General features: G+C 45.3%; 1 protein-coding gene across 3 annotated transcripts in view; it reads left to right on the top strand.

Annotated features, from left to right (window-relative positions):
* Positions 1 to 459: 459 nt before the first annotated feature.
* Positions 460 to 14841, top strand: part of asph (aspartate beta-hydroxylase) — a 44691-nt gene continuing 30309 nt past the window's right edge. For all 3 annotated transcript variants that reach the window (XM_042346886.1, XM_042346887.1, XM_042346884.1), the window contains exon 1: positions 460 to 623. In XM_042346886.1, the coding sequence (XP_042202820.1) occupies positions 575 to 623 (49 nt within the window). In that variant the 5' untranslated portion in view covers positions 460 to 574. The remainder of the gene's footprint in view (positions 624 to 14841) is intronic.

Genomic DNA, 14841 nt, shown 5'->3' with positions numbered 1-14841 from the left:
GCCCTATATTTTTTTTTGCAAACCCCCCCCCAAAAAAAACCAAACCCTTAGATGAAGCCTCAAACCCTCACACAAACTTTTTGTGGGGTTAGTGTATGGTCTACCGGCTGCAGCTTTGCTGATGTATTGTGCATTGAGTGTTGGGGGGGGGGGGGGAGGTTACTGTGTGTGTGTGTGTGTGTGAGGGGGGGGCGGGGCGGGGGGGGAGCGGCGTCTCGCGAGGCTTCGGCGCTTCCATGTTGCCACGTTCCAAACGCCGTCCGCGGCGGCTCAACCGAACCTGATGGGGAGGGGGCGGGGCCGGAGGGGGGGGGCGGGTCTTTCTGCCCGGGGGCGGGGCTTCGGCTGCCTTCCACCAATGGCGAGCCGGCGTGTCGGCGGGGGTGGGGTGCCGGGCGCTGATTGGCGGGCTGGACCTGCCCCTCAGTGACTTGTCCCCGCCCGCCCCCCCCCGCCTTGGCCGAGCTGCCCGTGCGGTGCGGTGCGGTGTAGCGGGTTAGGTTGAGAGCGCGGCGCCGAGCGGAGCGTTCCATTCCGTGTCATAGCACAGCGAGAGAGAGAGAGAGAGGCAGAGATGGGCCCCAAGAGCAAGTCCAAGGGAAGCAATCCAACCTCCAGGAGAGGTGAGTGAGTGAGTGAGCACTGGTTGTAGGGGTGGGAGAGGGAGGGAGGAGGTGCCGCCGCCGCCGCTGCTGCTGTGTGTGTGTGTGTGTGTGTGTGCAGTCGCTGTGCTGTGTGGCGTTGCTGTCTGCCTGGGGCTGCTCTGCACGGCTCGGCTCGGCTCTGCTCGCCTGTCGGTCCCCCCACCCCGCCCCGCCCCGGGGGCTGGAGAGGCTGCGCGGTGCGGTTTTATTGAGCATTGAAACCCACCCCAACCTCACAGCGTGCGGGTGGGGTGGGGACGGATGGGACGGGTGTCGTGAGCTGCGACACCCGTTGCACCGCTGTTTATTTTCATATATATATATATATGTGTATACACACACATATGCACAGGCGCCCACACGATCAGCTTCGTGATCGGGTGAGACTGCGGTGGTGGCGAATGGCCTTCTAAAGCCATTCTTGATCACCTGCTCGGGCTCAGGTACGAGTCCTTTTTGGGGGTTGTTTGTTTGTCTGTTTGTTTGTCTGTTTGTCCGGAGGCTCTGCTCTCAGCAGCTGCTGCATTTTTGTTCAGATTTTTTTTTCACACACCGTTTCGGTGTGAAAACTTCCCTCTCCCTCTCCCCCCCCTTCTCCTTCCCCCCTCCCTCTCCCTCTCTCTCCCTCCCTCTCCCCCCGCTCCCTCTCCCTCCCTCTCTCCCCCCCCTCTCCCCTCCCTCTCCCCCCCCTCTCTCCCCCCTCCCTCTCTCTCCCCCCTCCCTCTCTCCTCCCTCTCTCCCTCTCCCCCCCCTCCCTCTCTCTCTCTCCCTCGCTCTCTCTCCCCTCCCTCTCTCTCCCCTCCCTCTCTCTCCCCTCCCTCTCTCTCCCCTCGCTCTCTCTCCCCTCCCTCTCTCTCCCCCTCCCTCTCTCCCCCCCTCCCTCTCTCTCCCCCTCCCTCTCTCTCCCCCTCCCTCCCTCTCCTCTCCTCCCTCTCTCTCTCTCCCTCTCTCCCCTCATCCCTCCCCTCTCCCTCCCCTCCTCGGGTACCTTTTTTGGGGGGTGGGAATCGGATTGAAAAAAATACAACAAAAAAATAAACCCCCTCGCTGGGGTGGGGGTGGGTTTCGATCGTGCAAATCAAACCCTTTGCATCTGATAACTTTTTTTGGGGGGGACAACTGAACTGGTGCACTGATTGGAAGCTGTTCATACACCAGAGGCCGCCCCCGGGGGGGGGGTTGAAACGGGACAGATCTGGACTGGACGTGCGGTCGGTCCTCTGCCACACAGACACGGTGGGGAGTTGAGGGAATATGCAATTGGAAATGATGTCTGAGCGGAACTGCTTCAGTCTCAAATTGCTTCCTTCTGTGCACAGTCCCGTGTTCTGTGCTGAAGTGGTCCAGGGGCTCAGGAAATGGACAATAAACCTACGTGGTGCCTGGTTGCTTTGGGTTTATTTGCTTTTCATCTGCATGGTTTGTGGGGGATTGTAAATGCAAGGATTATTGTTGGGATTTCATTGATGTCAGTTAAACATTAAGTTCTGAACTTGTGTCTGGATGATGTATCGAAATGTGACTGTGTGCTGAAGTGCAAAAGAAGCAGAAGGAATGTTTATTTGCATTTGAAGCCCTTTGAAATTTGTTCTTGGCGCAAAGGACTTTTGCTACACTTGCCCCCCAAAATTCAACTAATTCCAAGACAGTTTATGTCAGAGGGTGGGGTTGCAAAAGAAGCAATTCTGGATCAGTGTAAAAAAGGGAACAGTCTAAAACGAGATAAACTATTGACAATTACGTTGTATTTCTGTAAGATGCATTTGCACCATTGCATAACATTGCAACTTGCATAACAAGATCTATTCACTATATTGTAAATGCAAGGATTATTATTATTGAACTGGTTCTGAATGGATGACAATATAATGCACTTCAGTCTGGTGACTTTGGGTATTTGTAACCCAGTGAGGATTTGGGATATTGTGATTATTTCAACATCCCAGTTGTTACTGGTGCAAGTCAAGTCATCAGGTATATAAAATTTATTTAAAATACTATCCTATTCACTCATGTAGTGATCTGTAGTATGATGAGCATCGCAGTGACATATAGTGGACCTCAGTCGTTTTGAAACTCTTTTCTCCCCCTCATGTCAATAGTTGGTTTGTGGTTCAGGATGAAGTATCTTGTGCATAAAATTAGTTTAATAAGAATATGAAGCACCAGTGAAATCCATTTGGCTATTAGTCTAAAATTATAGGAACATATTTTCAATCCTGCCATATGCAATGTGCATTATACAGACCTCTGGTTTGAAGGTTGTGGATCCAACCCCATATCGGGACTTTGAGGTCCAATGCAGTCATCATTGGAGGTGCTGTCCTACGAATTAGTCATTAATCTAAACTCCAGTCTACCTATTCAGGTGGACGTTAAAGATCCCATTGTACTATTCAAAAAAAAATGAAGTTTATCTCAGTCTCCTGGCCAACAGTCTCCAGATTAAAACAAGGTCATTCACTGATTTCATGTGGGACATTGTTGTGTGGAAATTGGTTGTTGTATTTGCCTACAGATACTATTCTTACAAGGAAACTCTATGAAGCGTGCTGAGATGTTTTGAAGTGATAAGGTGCTATATCAAACACAAAGACTTATTATATTCTTTCTTCATTGTCCAGCAGCACAACGCTAATTCACAGAGCATAAGGGAAGGGGGGGAGAAGAAGGAAGCTCTAAGGATGTTAATCACAGTTAAAGAGATGTGCTTTTTAAAAAAGTTATAAAGGAAAGATAGTTCCATAGGACAGGGGCATAGTGCCTGATGGCTTGGTCACCAATGGTTGTTGTTGGGAGTGCAAAACAAGCAATAGACGATTAAAATACATGCAAAGCCACCATGATTGACTTGTATGCTTGTTTTTCTCCTTAAGTTTCTTTACTTCCTATTATCGGTTCTTATTATTGGTTCCACATCACATTGCCTTGTGGGGCATACTAAGATCTGCTTTAAACCTGTTATAGTAATATAATAATCCTTGCATTTAATTCAGCACCTTTCAGGTCTTCTAGACGTCTCAAAACTCTTTACAGAATATACTGTAAAGTGAATTGACTGTGCATTTGTGGGCGAAATGCGGCAGCCAATTGCATATAGCAGTGTCCCACAAACAGTCATGGATTGAAGTGACCAATTTATTATTGTTTTTTTCTTGAGGGATTATTATTAGGCGTGTGGAGTAAGGAAACTTGCCCAAGGTTATGCCCTGCCGGGAATTGAACCCAGGTCTCTCGCTTGCGAAGCGAGTGCTCTAACCACTGAACTACAGGACTCCACAAGATTTGATTTTCAAAGAATATTTAACATTGACCTTTGCATATATTGAAAACTTTTCCATCTGAATAAATGGAAGCCTGAAAGCATGGGGAGGTTGCAATCTTTTACACATTGTATTTTGTTGATGTGCTTCTTCATATCAGTTCAGTCTCTGTTGCCTTTTCTACCTTCCACCTCAATAGAAACAATTTTTAAGATTTCAAGTACACCCATTTCTAATTTTGGGTGAAAGGTGATTTTCTAAGGATTGGTTCATTGTTCTGTGCTATGTACTATTTACACTACAGTGAACACAATGCATTGGGAAACTATGAACTCCTATACCAGCTTCTGTTTGTGCTGCCTTGACCATGAAGGAGAATTCCCACGGGAAGAGGAGAGTTGTATTTCAGGATTAAATCTAGGAATGTTAGCATGAGGGTGTTTGGATAGACTATTATATTCTGGAATAGAAATGACATTTCAATAACATTGGAAGGGAATGGATCATGTAAGTGGGAACAAGGGGACTTATATAATCCATTGTAGGCCCTAGGATGTGTGTCTAACTTTCTTTGTACTAAATATGGAGTACTTGACCCATTTTGAAAACTAGAGCACTGTCATCTATTGAAATGGAATTTCAAAATATAAATATTGGACTCTTGTTTCAAGGCACTTTGGTGCTAAAGCAAATACTGCACTGCATAATTCTAGTACTTCTGAAGTACAATGTCATACCCTTTTAATTTGATAACTATGTATGAGTTCAAATATGTATGATTTCAGCAGCATTTTTGTTCAGTGTTTAAGAATGAGTCTTAAATTGAAAATCATTACATTCAAAGACACAAAGATGATAATGTGTGGATTTGTGATCTGTATTTCTACCTGGTCAGAAAATGAATGTTCAAAAATAACCAAGGGGATGAGGGAAGGGAGCGAGATGGAGGACGCTTGAGCACCGCCTTCATCATGGCAAAGGAGAATGCATTTCTGAAACCATATGCAAAATATCAACTCTAAAATTTGACTTTCAAAGAATATTTGATGCTGGGGAGGTTGCAATATTTTACACATTGTATTCTGGAGATGCTCAGAGATTTAACCCTCCTGTGTGGAATTAAAAACTTTTGCACAGAACTAAACTGCAGAGAACCATATTAGACTGAATATATTGCCCTGCTGGTAGGTATCACCTTGACCCTAGCAAGCCCTGAGATTCCTCTTAACTGCAACTCAGTGGTGCATTCCGGTGAGGTGTTGGCAGGCCTATATTGTAAGTGACCGAGCAGCAGAATTTTCCATTATAGCGGAGGTTTCATGTGAGTGGGACGTACGTCAAGTTTATCCAACTGGGGAATCCAAAGGTATGGCAAAGACCCACCAGCTATAGCAAACACCATAAATATTGTACTGCACTGCTCGTTGGAGTTACACACCACTCTGTGGCCCACACATGCATGATTGATGTTTGAAATGAAGTATAGTTACAGTAAACTAATATTAATGTACAAATCCAACTTTAAAGAATACCAGGAGGAGTTCTAAACCTAATTGCAGGTGTTCTCCTGTAGTAGCCACAGAAATTACTCCTGGATCAGTTATGCGGCACAGAATCAGCAGGCTACTACCTCCTGTCATGACATTTGCATCCAATATAAACAGAAGACGACAAAATAAATGTGTATTAAATTATGTAGTCCTTTTAGTAGAATTCCTATGGTCTGAATAATCCTCTACAATCTATCTGGGGGGGGGTTACAGTAGCAAGCTCTGCTTTTAAAAGAAAGTTACAAAAACATCCCTATTCTAATAGTTGATTCTGGTGACTCCCAAGGCACTGACTATTGTACTGCTTAGCTTTGCATCTTCCTGTTGGATGGACTATCTCACCAGAACAATTGACAGCCACTTCAATTGTATTTTACCGAGAAGTTCTGGATGTTTGCTGAGATATTAATCCAATTTACTGAGATGAGTTGTTAACAGAATTTAGCAGGTTGCAGGTGAAGATGTTGTATTGGGCATCTGTAACTTTCACAATATGTAATAAAAATAATAATATTTTCTTAAAAGAAAACATTGATATTTGGCTTTTAAGTACAGTAGAAGTTAAATTAGCATAACATTTTTATTAATCCTCCCACTTTAATAACGCTGCCCTTTTGAAAACATGGATGAGCATCGCAGTGACTTACTTTGGACCAATTTCACTTGAACATATTTATTCTATTTTTGCACAGGTAGTGATGATTCATGTAGGAACATACCTCAGCATGTTGTGAAGGTTATATATGAAGGATAGAAGCTTTGCTGTGCAGATATTGATGCTGCATCAAGACCACAACATGCGTGAAGGTAGAATGCGATGAAGAGCTCTCTCTGATAGTGAAGGTCATCATTTCTGTAGCCTAACACTGTTTGGGGAGCATTTGAAATAGTTTCCTGATTCCCCAGACATTAGAATACCTTCCTGAGCTAAATGTCCAATGTCCAACGACTGACTATCCTCCTTGGGCAGAGGGTAAGCAGGGTGTCCTTGATGCTGAACTGGCTCCAAGATTTTTGGCAATGGAATGTCAGAATCGAGCCAGGCCTCTGTGGCAATCTCGCTAGTCCAATTGCTGAACTAGTCGGGTCTGCAGAAATCCAGGGCATAGCTGATGACAGACAGCCTGGCTCATCGGTAGCACTTTGAAGGGCAGACTAGTCACTGGGTGCAGGGATTCTTCCCATTCGGCTCCTGTTAACCCTGCAAGTCAAATCCACGATAAATAGAGAAGTTCTAGCTGGACAAGCGGTGGGAAAGCTTGCAAGGTAGTGCAACAGCAGGCTACATAGTTTTAGGTGGTTAGATTCCAGCAGAACTTCATCCCACACTCTGACAACCCCAAGCTTTGGCTCTTGTCAACCGGCACCTAATGCTCTCCGGAATTGTGTAAGCAGGATGTTTCCTCAAGGGAGAGAGTGTGCATCCCACGCCAATAAATGTTTTTGGAATTTCCAAGTATAGATGGGATGCATTGAACTATAATAATAAATAATCTTTGCGTTTGATATAACGCTTTTCACATCTTCTAGATGTCTCAAAGCCCTTCACAGAATATACTGTAAAGTGAATTGACTGTATATTTGTGGCCGAAACACGGCAGCCAATTGCGCATACCAGTGTCCCATAAACAGTCGTGGATTGAAGTGACCAATTGCATTTTTTTTCTTGAAGGATTATTGTCAGGCGTGTGGAGTAAAGAAACTGGCCCAAGGTTTTGCCCTGCTGGGAATCGAACTCGTGTCTCTCACTTGCGAGGCGAGTGCTCTAACCACTGAGCTACAGGACTCTTTGGTTTGGGTACTCTTAAGCATGGTGATCAGTTTTATATCAATAAAATAATGAAAAAAAATTCTGTACTCTTAAATATGAGAACTGGGTGGAATTGCAACACAACTAGTTTTCAACTTTGCTTCAGGGGCTGCATGTCCTGATGTGAATGTAGCAACATGCTTGTTGGCTTCTTTTGTTTTATCCTTACCATAAATACTCTGCAAGTGAAGGAGATGTACGATTTTAATGAAAGCACTCAGTTTTCGTGATGGACAAGGGCTGCTCAACGTGATTTATTGTTGGCCTTCACACTAGGTTCTCCACTTCACTTCGATCAATTTGTTACAGTTTCTCAGTAACTTCTCTATGTATGAATCAGTACATCGAATTTTGAAATTTATGGTATTGGAAATTGCAAAGGGGTTATTGTTCTAACAATTGCTTTGGTTGAAGGTGCCTAAGCTGTTTATTGTCTGTATACTCTGGGGTGATCACACCTTTCCTCTTGCCAGCCTGTGCCTAACACACTCTGCAATTAGGTAAGCAGGATGTGTCCCTGGGAGGAGAGTGAACCTTCCGTGTATAGGTGGAATGCATGGAACTCATTTTGGATACTCTAAATATGGTGAAGGCTTTCTGCGTGTGACAGATGCTGGCTGTATATTGTAGCTCTTTTAAAGGGCAATTCCCCTAGTGTGCTACATCAAAGTTAGATTTTGCATCACATTCAAGTGGTCGAACCACATGTGAAACCTCTTGACTTGTTAAACTGGAATTATGCTGACAGTGTGAAGGTACTGTCGTGACCTAAACTACACAGTCCAGAGGGTTGCAAATTCAAATTGAGGCTTGTGATGAGTTAGTTGGCCGGGAGGTGGGGAAGGGGGGAGAGTGAAGGCAAAGGGATTGAATTGACACCATTGTGAAATTTCCAGTTGAGGTGAAGCAAAACTGAGTAAATTCACAGTGGTGTGTCAGTGAAGCGAGGGGAACAAATTTACATTTGGTCTGGGGCATTGTTAATTTTATCAGCCTCCATGGGACTTAAGAGTAAGATTTGTCAGTGATAACCTGGAAGGTAGCCATTTTGGCTTCCTGTGCTTTAAGAAAGGCTGACCTCTGTGTCATAAGCTTGCTGCCAACATTGCTTCATGATTTGCCCATGTGCAGCCGATAGGAAATTATGTTGGCGACTGGATGACTTGAAAGTCTGCCCATTTTCAGCATCGGAACCCCATTGTAATTGGTCCTTGTGCCTCGCTATAGTGGGGGGAGGTTCTATGGATCCTGATCACATCTTATAATGAGGTCCACTGTACATTCCAAAACCATACCATGGGCGGAGGACAATGTGATCTACTGAGTTAAGAAGAAAGGGTGGGGAGAATAGGTGGAAGGAGAGATGCATTAACTATGAAGAACATACACCTTGCATATTTGTGTAACGTATTTGATTTACGTTTGATTTGTTTTACTTACCTACTGTATTCTATAATATAATAATCCTTGCATTTGATATAACGACTTGTCAATGTCATTGAGACTTCTCAAAGCGCTTCACAGGATATACTGTAAAATGGATTGACGGTGTAGTTTGCGGATGAAACGCAGCACCTAATTGCGCACAGCAGTGTCCCACAAACATTGAGCGACCAACTCTTTTTGAGGGATTATTACCCCCTGGAAAGTGATCTGCCAGTCGACCAACAACCGGGTTCCTACTTACTGCTAGGTAAACAGAGGCATGGGGAGTAAGGAAACTTACATTAAAGTTTCGCTCTCCTGTAGTTTGGGCACTTAAATAAAACCTTGTCATCCAAACTCTTCATTTTATAAAGTGTCCACTTAACCTTTTTCTCATCTCTCTTTGATCATGATGTTTGGACAACTTGACTCTTATGCCTTTTTCAGACCCACTTCAGGAAAAATAGAGAAGGTTAAGCAGATCCTTCACAACTATTTTAAATTGAAATGGAAATAAATCTTGAATTCAGGAAAAACAATTTGCGGTAGTAAGACCTTGGGGCTAAACTGCTCCAAGGTGACGTGCTTGGCAATGGAATGTTAGAATCGAGTCACTTCTTTGTGGGAGTCACTCTAGTCTGATTCCTGAGACAGGCATGTCCATAGTACTCCTGCTGACAGAATAGCCAGATAGTCCATTGGCAGGACTTGGAGGTACAAACTTGTCAGCGATTCAACACACTCAGTTTCTGATAACTCAGCAAGCTAAACTGTAACGGGTATAGTGGGCCGGGCTGGAGAACAATGGCTCAACTTGGTAAGCTGTGAGTTTTTAGCTGCATAACTCCTAATATTACTTTAATGCACACTGTGGTTTCTAAGGATTAGCTAACACTGATAAATATTTGCTAGGTGAGCGGAGTGTACCCCTCCAGGCAGAGAGTGCGATTAAATTTCAGACGCACAGGGCCATTCCTATGTGTATATGTGTCTGGTTTGGATACTATTGAGCATGGTAATGTTTGCATTGAGGGTTGGGAGAGGCAGGGCCAGATGGCAGAGTGAGGGAGGGCTGGGAAGGGAGGGGCAAATGGAGGGGCAAATTGACTTAATCCCCTCAATTTGACTAGAACATGCTATAGTTGACTACCTACGTGGTCATTCACTAGAATGCATATTGTTCTTTTTTCAGTTTTTGAATATAGTAAATTATTACTGTGAATAATGGTTCACCTACAAATCGTTACTGCACTTTACTGTAAAATCCTGTGAGGCATTTTGACAAAGTGATAATATTGAATGCAATATTAAATGCAAATATTATTATCAGTAAATCGTGCTGAAGAGGCAGGAACCATGTTCTAATGAGATGATTATTAGGTGGAGCGACTTTGTTGTATGGGACAAATCAACTTTCACTAATCAGTGATGGCAGCTAGAAGCTCTCAAAGTGAAGGCCTGTCAAAGGCAGGGATTCTTCCCACTCAGCTCCTCTTAACCCTGCAAGCCAACGCCCTAATGGGTGATCCTAACTGGACCAACCGGGGGAAAGTTTGACAGACAGTATGTTCGGTGGCAAACTGTACGCTGTTAGCTGGTTAAACTCCAGTTAAACCTCCCAATCCTCACTCGGGGGCACCTGCCAACCTGCACCTAATACTCTGCAAATAGACAAGCAGGGTCTCTCCAGGGAGACAGTGCATGTTCTATTCAGGCGCAGGGAAATTTCCATGTCTCGGTAGCGTACATGGAACGCTGTCTGATTTGGATACATTTAAGCATGGTGATGGGCGGCCTTCCACACGTGTTGGCCCCCCAGCTAACCAAACAAAAAAGCCCCTACACATGAACAACTATGAAATGATGTAAAAGAACGAATGTCCATTGTATTAATTTTGTACAATGAGTAATGCTGTAAACAAATGTTAACATTTACTGCTTTATTTCTTGATTCTTCCATCTTGCACAGAACCTGTGCATCAAACCCTGGCAAAAGTTCAGCTGGAACTGTGAGCTTCCATAGAGAAGACTATGGCACTGGTAAACTTTGCTGTGAATAGCATGTTGAACTCTGTTATCGTGACTGCTTTATATTTTGGGTTCTGAGTGTAATGGTTGACCTGGTGTGATTGCATGTGACCAGTGTTTTTTTTGTGTATTTGTGTTTTCTACCTTGACCCCCACCTTCCTGTATCCCTTCAGCTTGCAGGATCAGGGGTGATGAACCTTTTCCACAGTTGGAGAGTTAGAATTTCTAACAAGATTGTTCTGTTGCATCACCGTGAATTGTGATGAGTGCTAATTTATATTTGCAGATCTCGGCACTATTATTGTGTTGATAATCTTTTAATTGTGTAAAGCTATTGCTTTTTTCACAATAACAAATTCAATGAGTAATGAGGTTTCTGATTAATTAGACTTTGTACCTAACCTGCATGAACGAGAATGTATCGTTAAACTAGCTTAAACTAACGTTTGGATGACGCCCAAATTTACTTCTGTAGCACCGACCCCAGGTCTGCTGATGTTCTATCCTCTTGCTAGTTAGACATCAAACCTGGTTGAGCGCTATTATTCTGCAGCTGAATGTTGACAAGACAGAAGTCAGACTCCTTGGCTCCTGTCAAAGTTTTCTCACCTGTGGCTCTGACCTCCTTAACTTGTCTGCCCTGTCCCTCGATTTGCTTAAACTGTGCGTAATCTAGGGATCAAGTTTAATCCCCAGCTATCCTTTTTACCCACCCACGTCAGGGCCACTTTCCTCCACCTTGTCCGCTTAAGACCGTACCACACAACCAACGCAGCCGACACTCTTAACCATGCATTACATCAACCATGTAATAATATGTTCTCCTAACTATTATTACATTGCTCTCCTCGCTGGTCTCCGAGCTCCACCATTCATGAAATCCAATAATTCAAAATTCGCCTGCATCAAACTTCGTACCTCTATCACCCCAATCCTTGCAAGGTTTCACTGGATCCCGAATGCAGCACGGATCGATTTCATGATCCTCACACTTGACCATAAATCACTTCGTGCCCTGGCACCTTCCTACCTTTCAAACCTGCTTCCACCCATTCCCCTGCCTTCACTCAGCTGGCTCTGGCCTCCTGCACGTTCCTTATCCCTCTACTTTATCGTCGGTGGCCATGCTTTCAGCCACTGTGCCCCAAAACTATGGAACACGCTGCCACAATCCCTCTGCCTTGCCTCATCGTTTCCTGTTTTCAGATCACACGAAAGACCCTCCTCTTTGACCCACCTATGGTCACCTCTCCCCAGCTTGGTGTTGCGCTCTGACACTGTTAAAGGCTCCGAGATCCTACTCAGTGTGAAAGGCACCATATAAATGCAAGTTGTTGTTGTTATAATGTAGCTGGCAGTGTGAAACCTAAAATAGGAATGTGCATCTGGCCATGAAAGGCGTATGATCGAGATCGATGGGTTTATGATCACTTACAACAACAAGTTATATGTGTATAGCGCCTTTCATGTTAGGAGGACTTCCCAAGGCACAGTCAGGGATCTACACCCGAGCTAGTGGTTGGGTTCAGGAGGGGTGGAGGGCGGGGAGAGTAGGAGTAAGAGGGTGCCCGAAGGCACAGTTGAAGTGGAGGGTCTTGAGACGGGTCTTAAAGAAGGCAAGGGAGGGGGCAGAGTTCCAGAGGATGGAGACAGAGCGGCTGAAGGCCCACCCGCCAATGGTAGGGCAGCAAGGCGGGGGACGTGAAGAAGGAGCAGACAGGTTGGTGGGGGGGGGGGGGTGGTCAGCAGATCACAGGTAGGGAGGAGCGATGTCATGGAGGGCTTTGAAGGTGAAGACCAGGATCTTGAGCCTTTACTCAGTACATCCTCACAACACTTGGGTCTAGATTTACTTAGCACTTCAGAGCTTTATAATTTCGGCAAGTTCTTAAGTTCAGTCTTAATTTTGAACTTGGCTTTCTGTAAGTTCTTTTAAGAAATTGCAGAAAACTGGCTTCAAAATTAAGCCTTGATTCAATGATTTACAAAATTCTGCATATTCTTAAAACACTTGCATTACTTATTTCTAAGTGACAAAGTTCTAAGTTCTTTGTCACCTTATCCGCAGACATGGAGTTAACTTCCACATGTATGCGGATGACACCCAACTCTACCTTTCCTCCTCTACTCTCAACTCCACGACCACCGATGTCCTGACAGCCTGCCTGTCTGACATTGAGTCTTGGACGAGAGACAACTTTCTTCAGCTCAACGTGCGAAAAACCGAGGCCCTCCTGATTGGCTCACGTCAGCGCCTCCGCACCTCAGGCGCTGACAGCATCAGCATCCAAGGCTGCACTCTCCACCTCTCAAAGCCGGTCAGAAACCTCGGGGTTCTGTTCGACCCTGAGCTGTCCTTTCTCCCTCATATCCGCGCCACAACTGCACCGCCTTCCATCACCTCCGGAACATCGCCAGACTACGGCATTACCTCACCCCTCACGCTGCTGAAACCCTGGTCCACGCCTTTGTCACCTCAAGGCTGGACTATGGGAACTCTCTCCTCGCCGGCCTTCCCGCCACCTCCCTCCACAAGCTGCAGGTCATTCAGAACTCTGCAGCTCGTGTACTGTCCCGCACCAGGCTTCGCGACCACATCACTCCCACCCTCGCTCGCCTCCACTGGCTCCCCATCCCCCAGAGGATCGAATTCAAGATCCTCATCCTCACCTATAAGGCCATCCACGGCCCCGCTCTCTCCTACCTCTCTGACCTACTATCCCCCTACCTAACTGCCCCGTTCCTCCGGCTCCGGTCTGCTCCACATCCCCCGCCCCAATCGCCCTACCATCGGTGGTCGGGCCTTCAGCCCCGAGGCTCTGGAACTCCATCCCCCAGTGCCTTCGCCTTGCTTCCTCCCTCTCCTCCTTCAAGGCCGGTCTCAAAACCTTTCTCTTTGACCGAGCCTTCAGCTCCCCTCTCGACTCTCTTCCGCCTCCTCGCTCCTTCCCTCCCCTCACCCTGACCATTTCCCCCCTGCTCGGGTCCTGACCCAACTGTGCAGCGCCTTGGGACGTCCTCCTGACGTGAAAGGCGCTTTATAAATGGAATCTTGTTGTTGTTGTTCTATAGTTCTGCTCTTTGGGAAAGAAAATTACACGATGAAGGCCCACCTGCCAATGGTGGGGCGGCAAGGCCAGAGCCCATGATTGATGCATTCTGCCTTGTGAGCAGCGCCTTAAGATACAGTAATGGTCTGATATGGTATGCTCTGTAAATAGTGATGTAGGAGTGCAGGAAGAGATAACTGAAGGGCACGATTATAGCCATACTTTTTAAGTTATCACTGTCCAGCTTATGCCATTATTAGCTTTGTTCCTTTTAGCACACAGCACAGTGGTTTTGAAGTGCACATTGTAGGACGTTTCCCCCTTTTCCCATTATCACTCTGATAACTTTGATTAAGTTGAGTGATCCCGTCGTGTTACTTTGTGGCCATCAGAAACAAGTCTGATCATTTCACAGTTTAATGTGAAGCGAGACTGAAACTATCAGTCTGAAACTATGTATTATCAAATAGATAATTATTTCGGGAGAACAAGTTTGCAGGGTTATGGGGGGAGAGTGGGGTAGTGGGATTGATTTGGATAGCTCTCTTCAAAGAGCCGGCACAGACACGATGGGCTGAATGGCCTCCTTCTGTGCTGTATGATTCTATCTTGTTTGGTTCTCGCCAGTATCTTCGCACCTCTGTCTCTGATCTCATCAGCTCCCTGTCCTGCTTGGTTAGGATTAACCAACTGGTGGGCAAGCCATGTCATTCATTCTGACCCTCAGTTGTTTCAAACACCATATCTAAGTCTAATTTCTTCCACTCGGGAACATTGCCTAATTATTTTCTAACCTGAATCCTACCCATACCGCACCCCCACCCCTCCCCATTGCTGCTAAAAAGGTTATTTATTCCATGCCTTCATTGAAGTTACTGCTAATGTCTACTGTATAAGCTTAATTATCAATGTGAATCTTATTTTTAGTGTTAAATAAATCAGCGTCAACTGTGCTGTGTTGTACCGAATACCGTTGCTATCTAAAAGTAGATAAGATTTGATTCTGTCCGTTTATAGTTTGAGGCTCGCCGACCATTTCTGGTAATGCAAACTGAGTGAATTCTGGGGAA

This window comes from Callorhinchus milii, unplaced genomic scaffold, assembly GCF_018977255.1.
Source record: "Callorhinchus milii isolate IMCB2004 unplaced genomic scaffold, IMCB_Cmil_1.0 Scaffold2, whole genome shotgun sequence".
NCBI lineage: Eukaryota > Metazoa > Chordata > Chondrichthyes > Chimaeriformes > Callorhinchidae > Callorhinchus > Callorhinchus milii.
The sequence above is the reverse complement of the archived record's forward strand: the minus strand, read 5'-3'. Positions and strand labels throughout refer to the sequence as shown.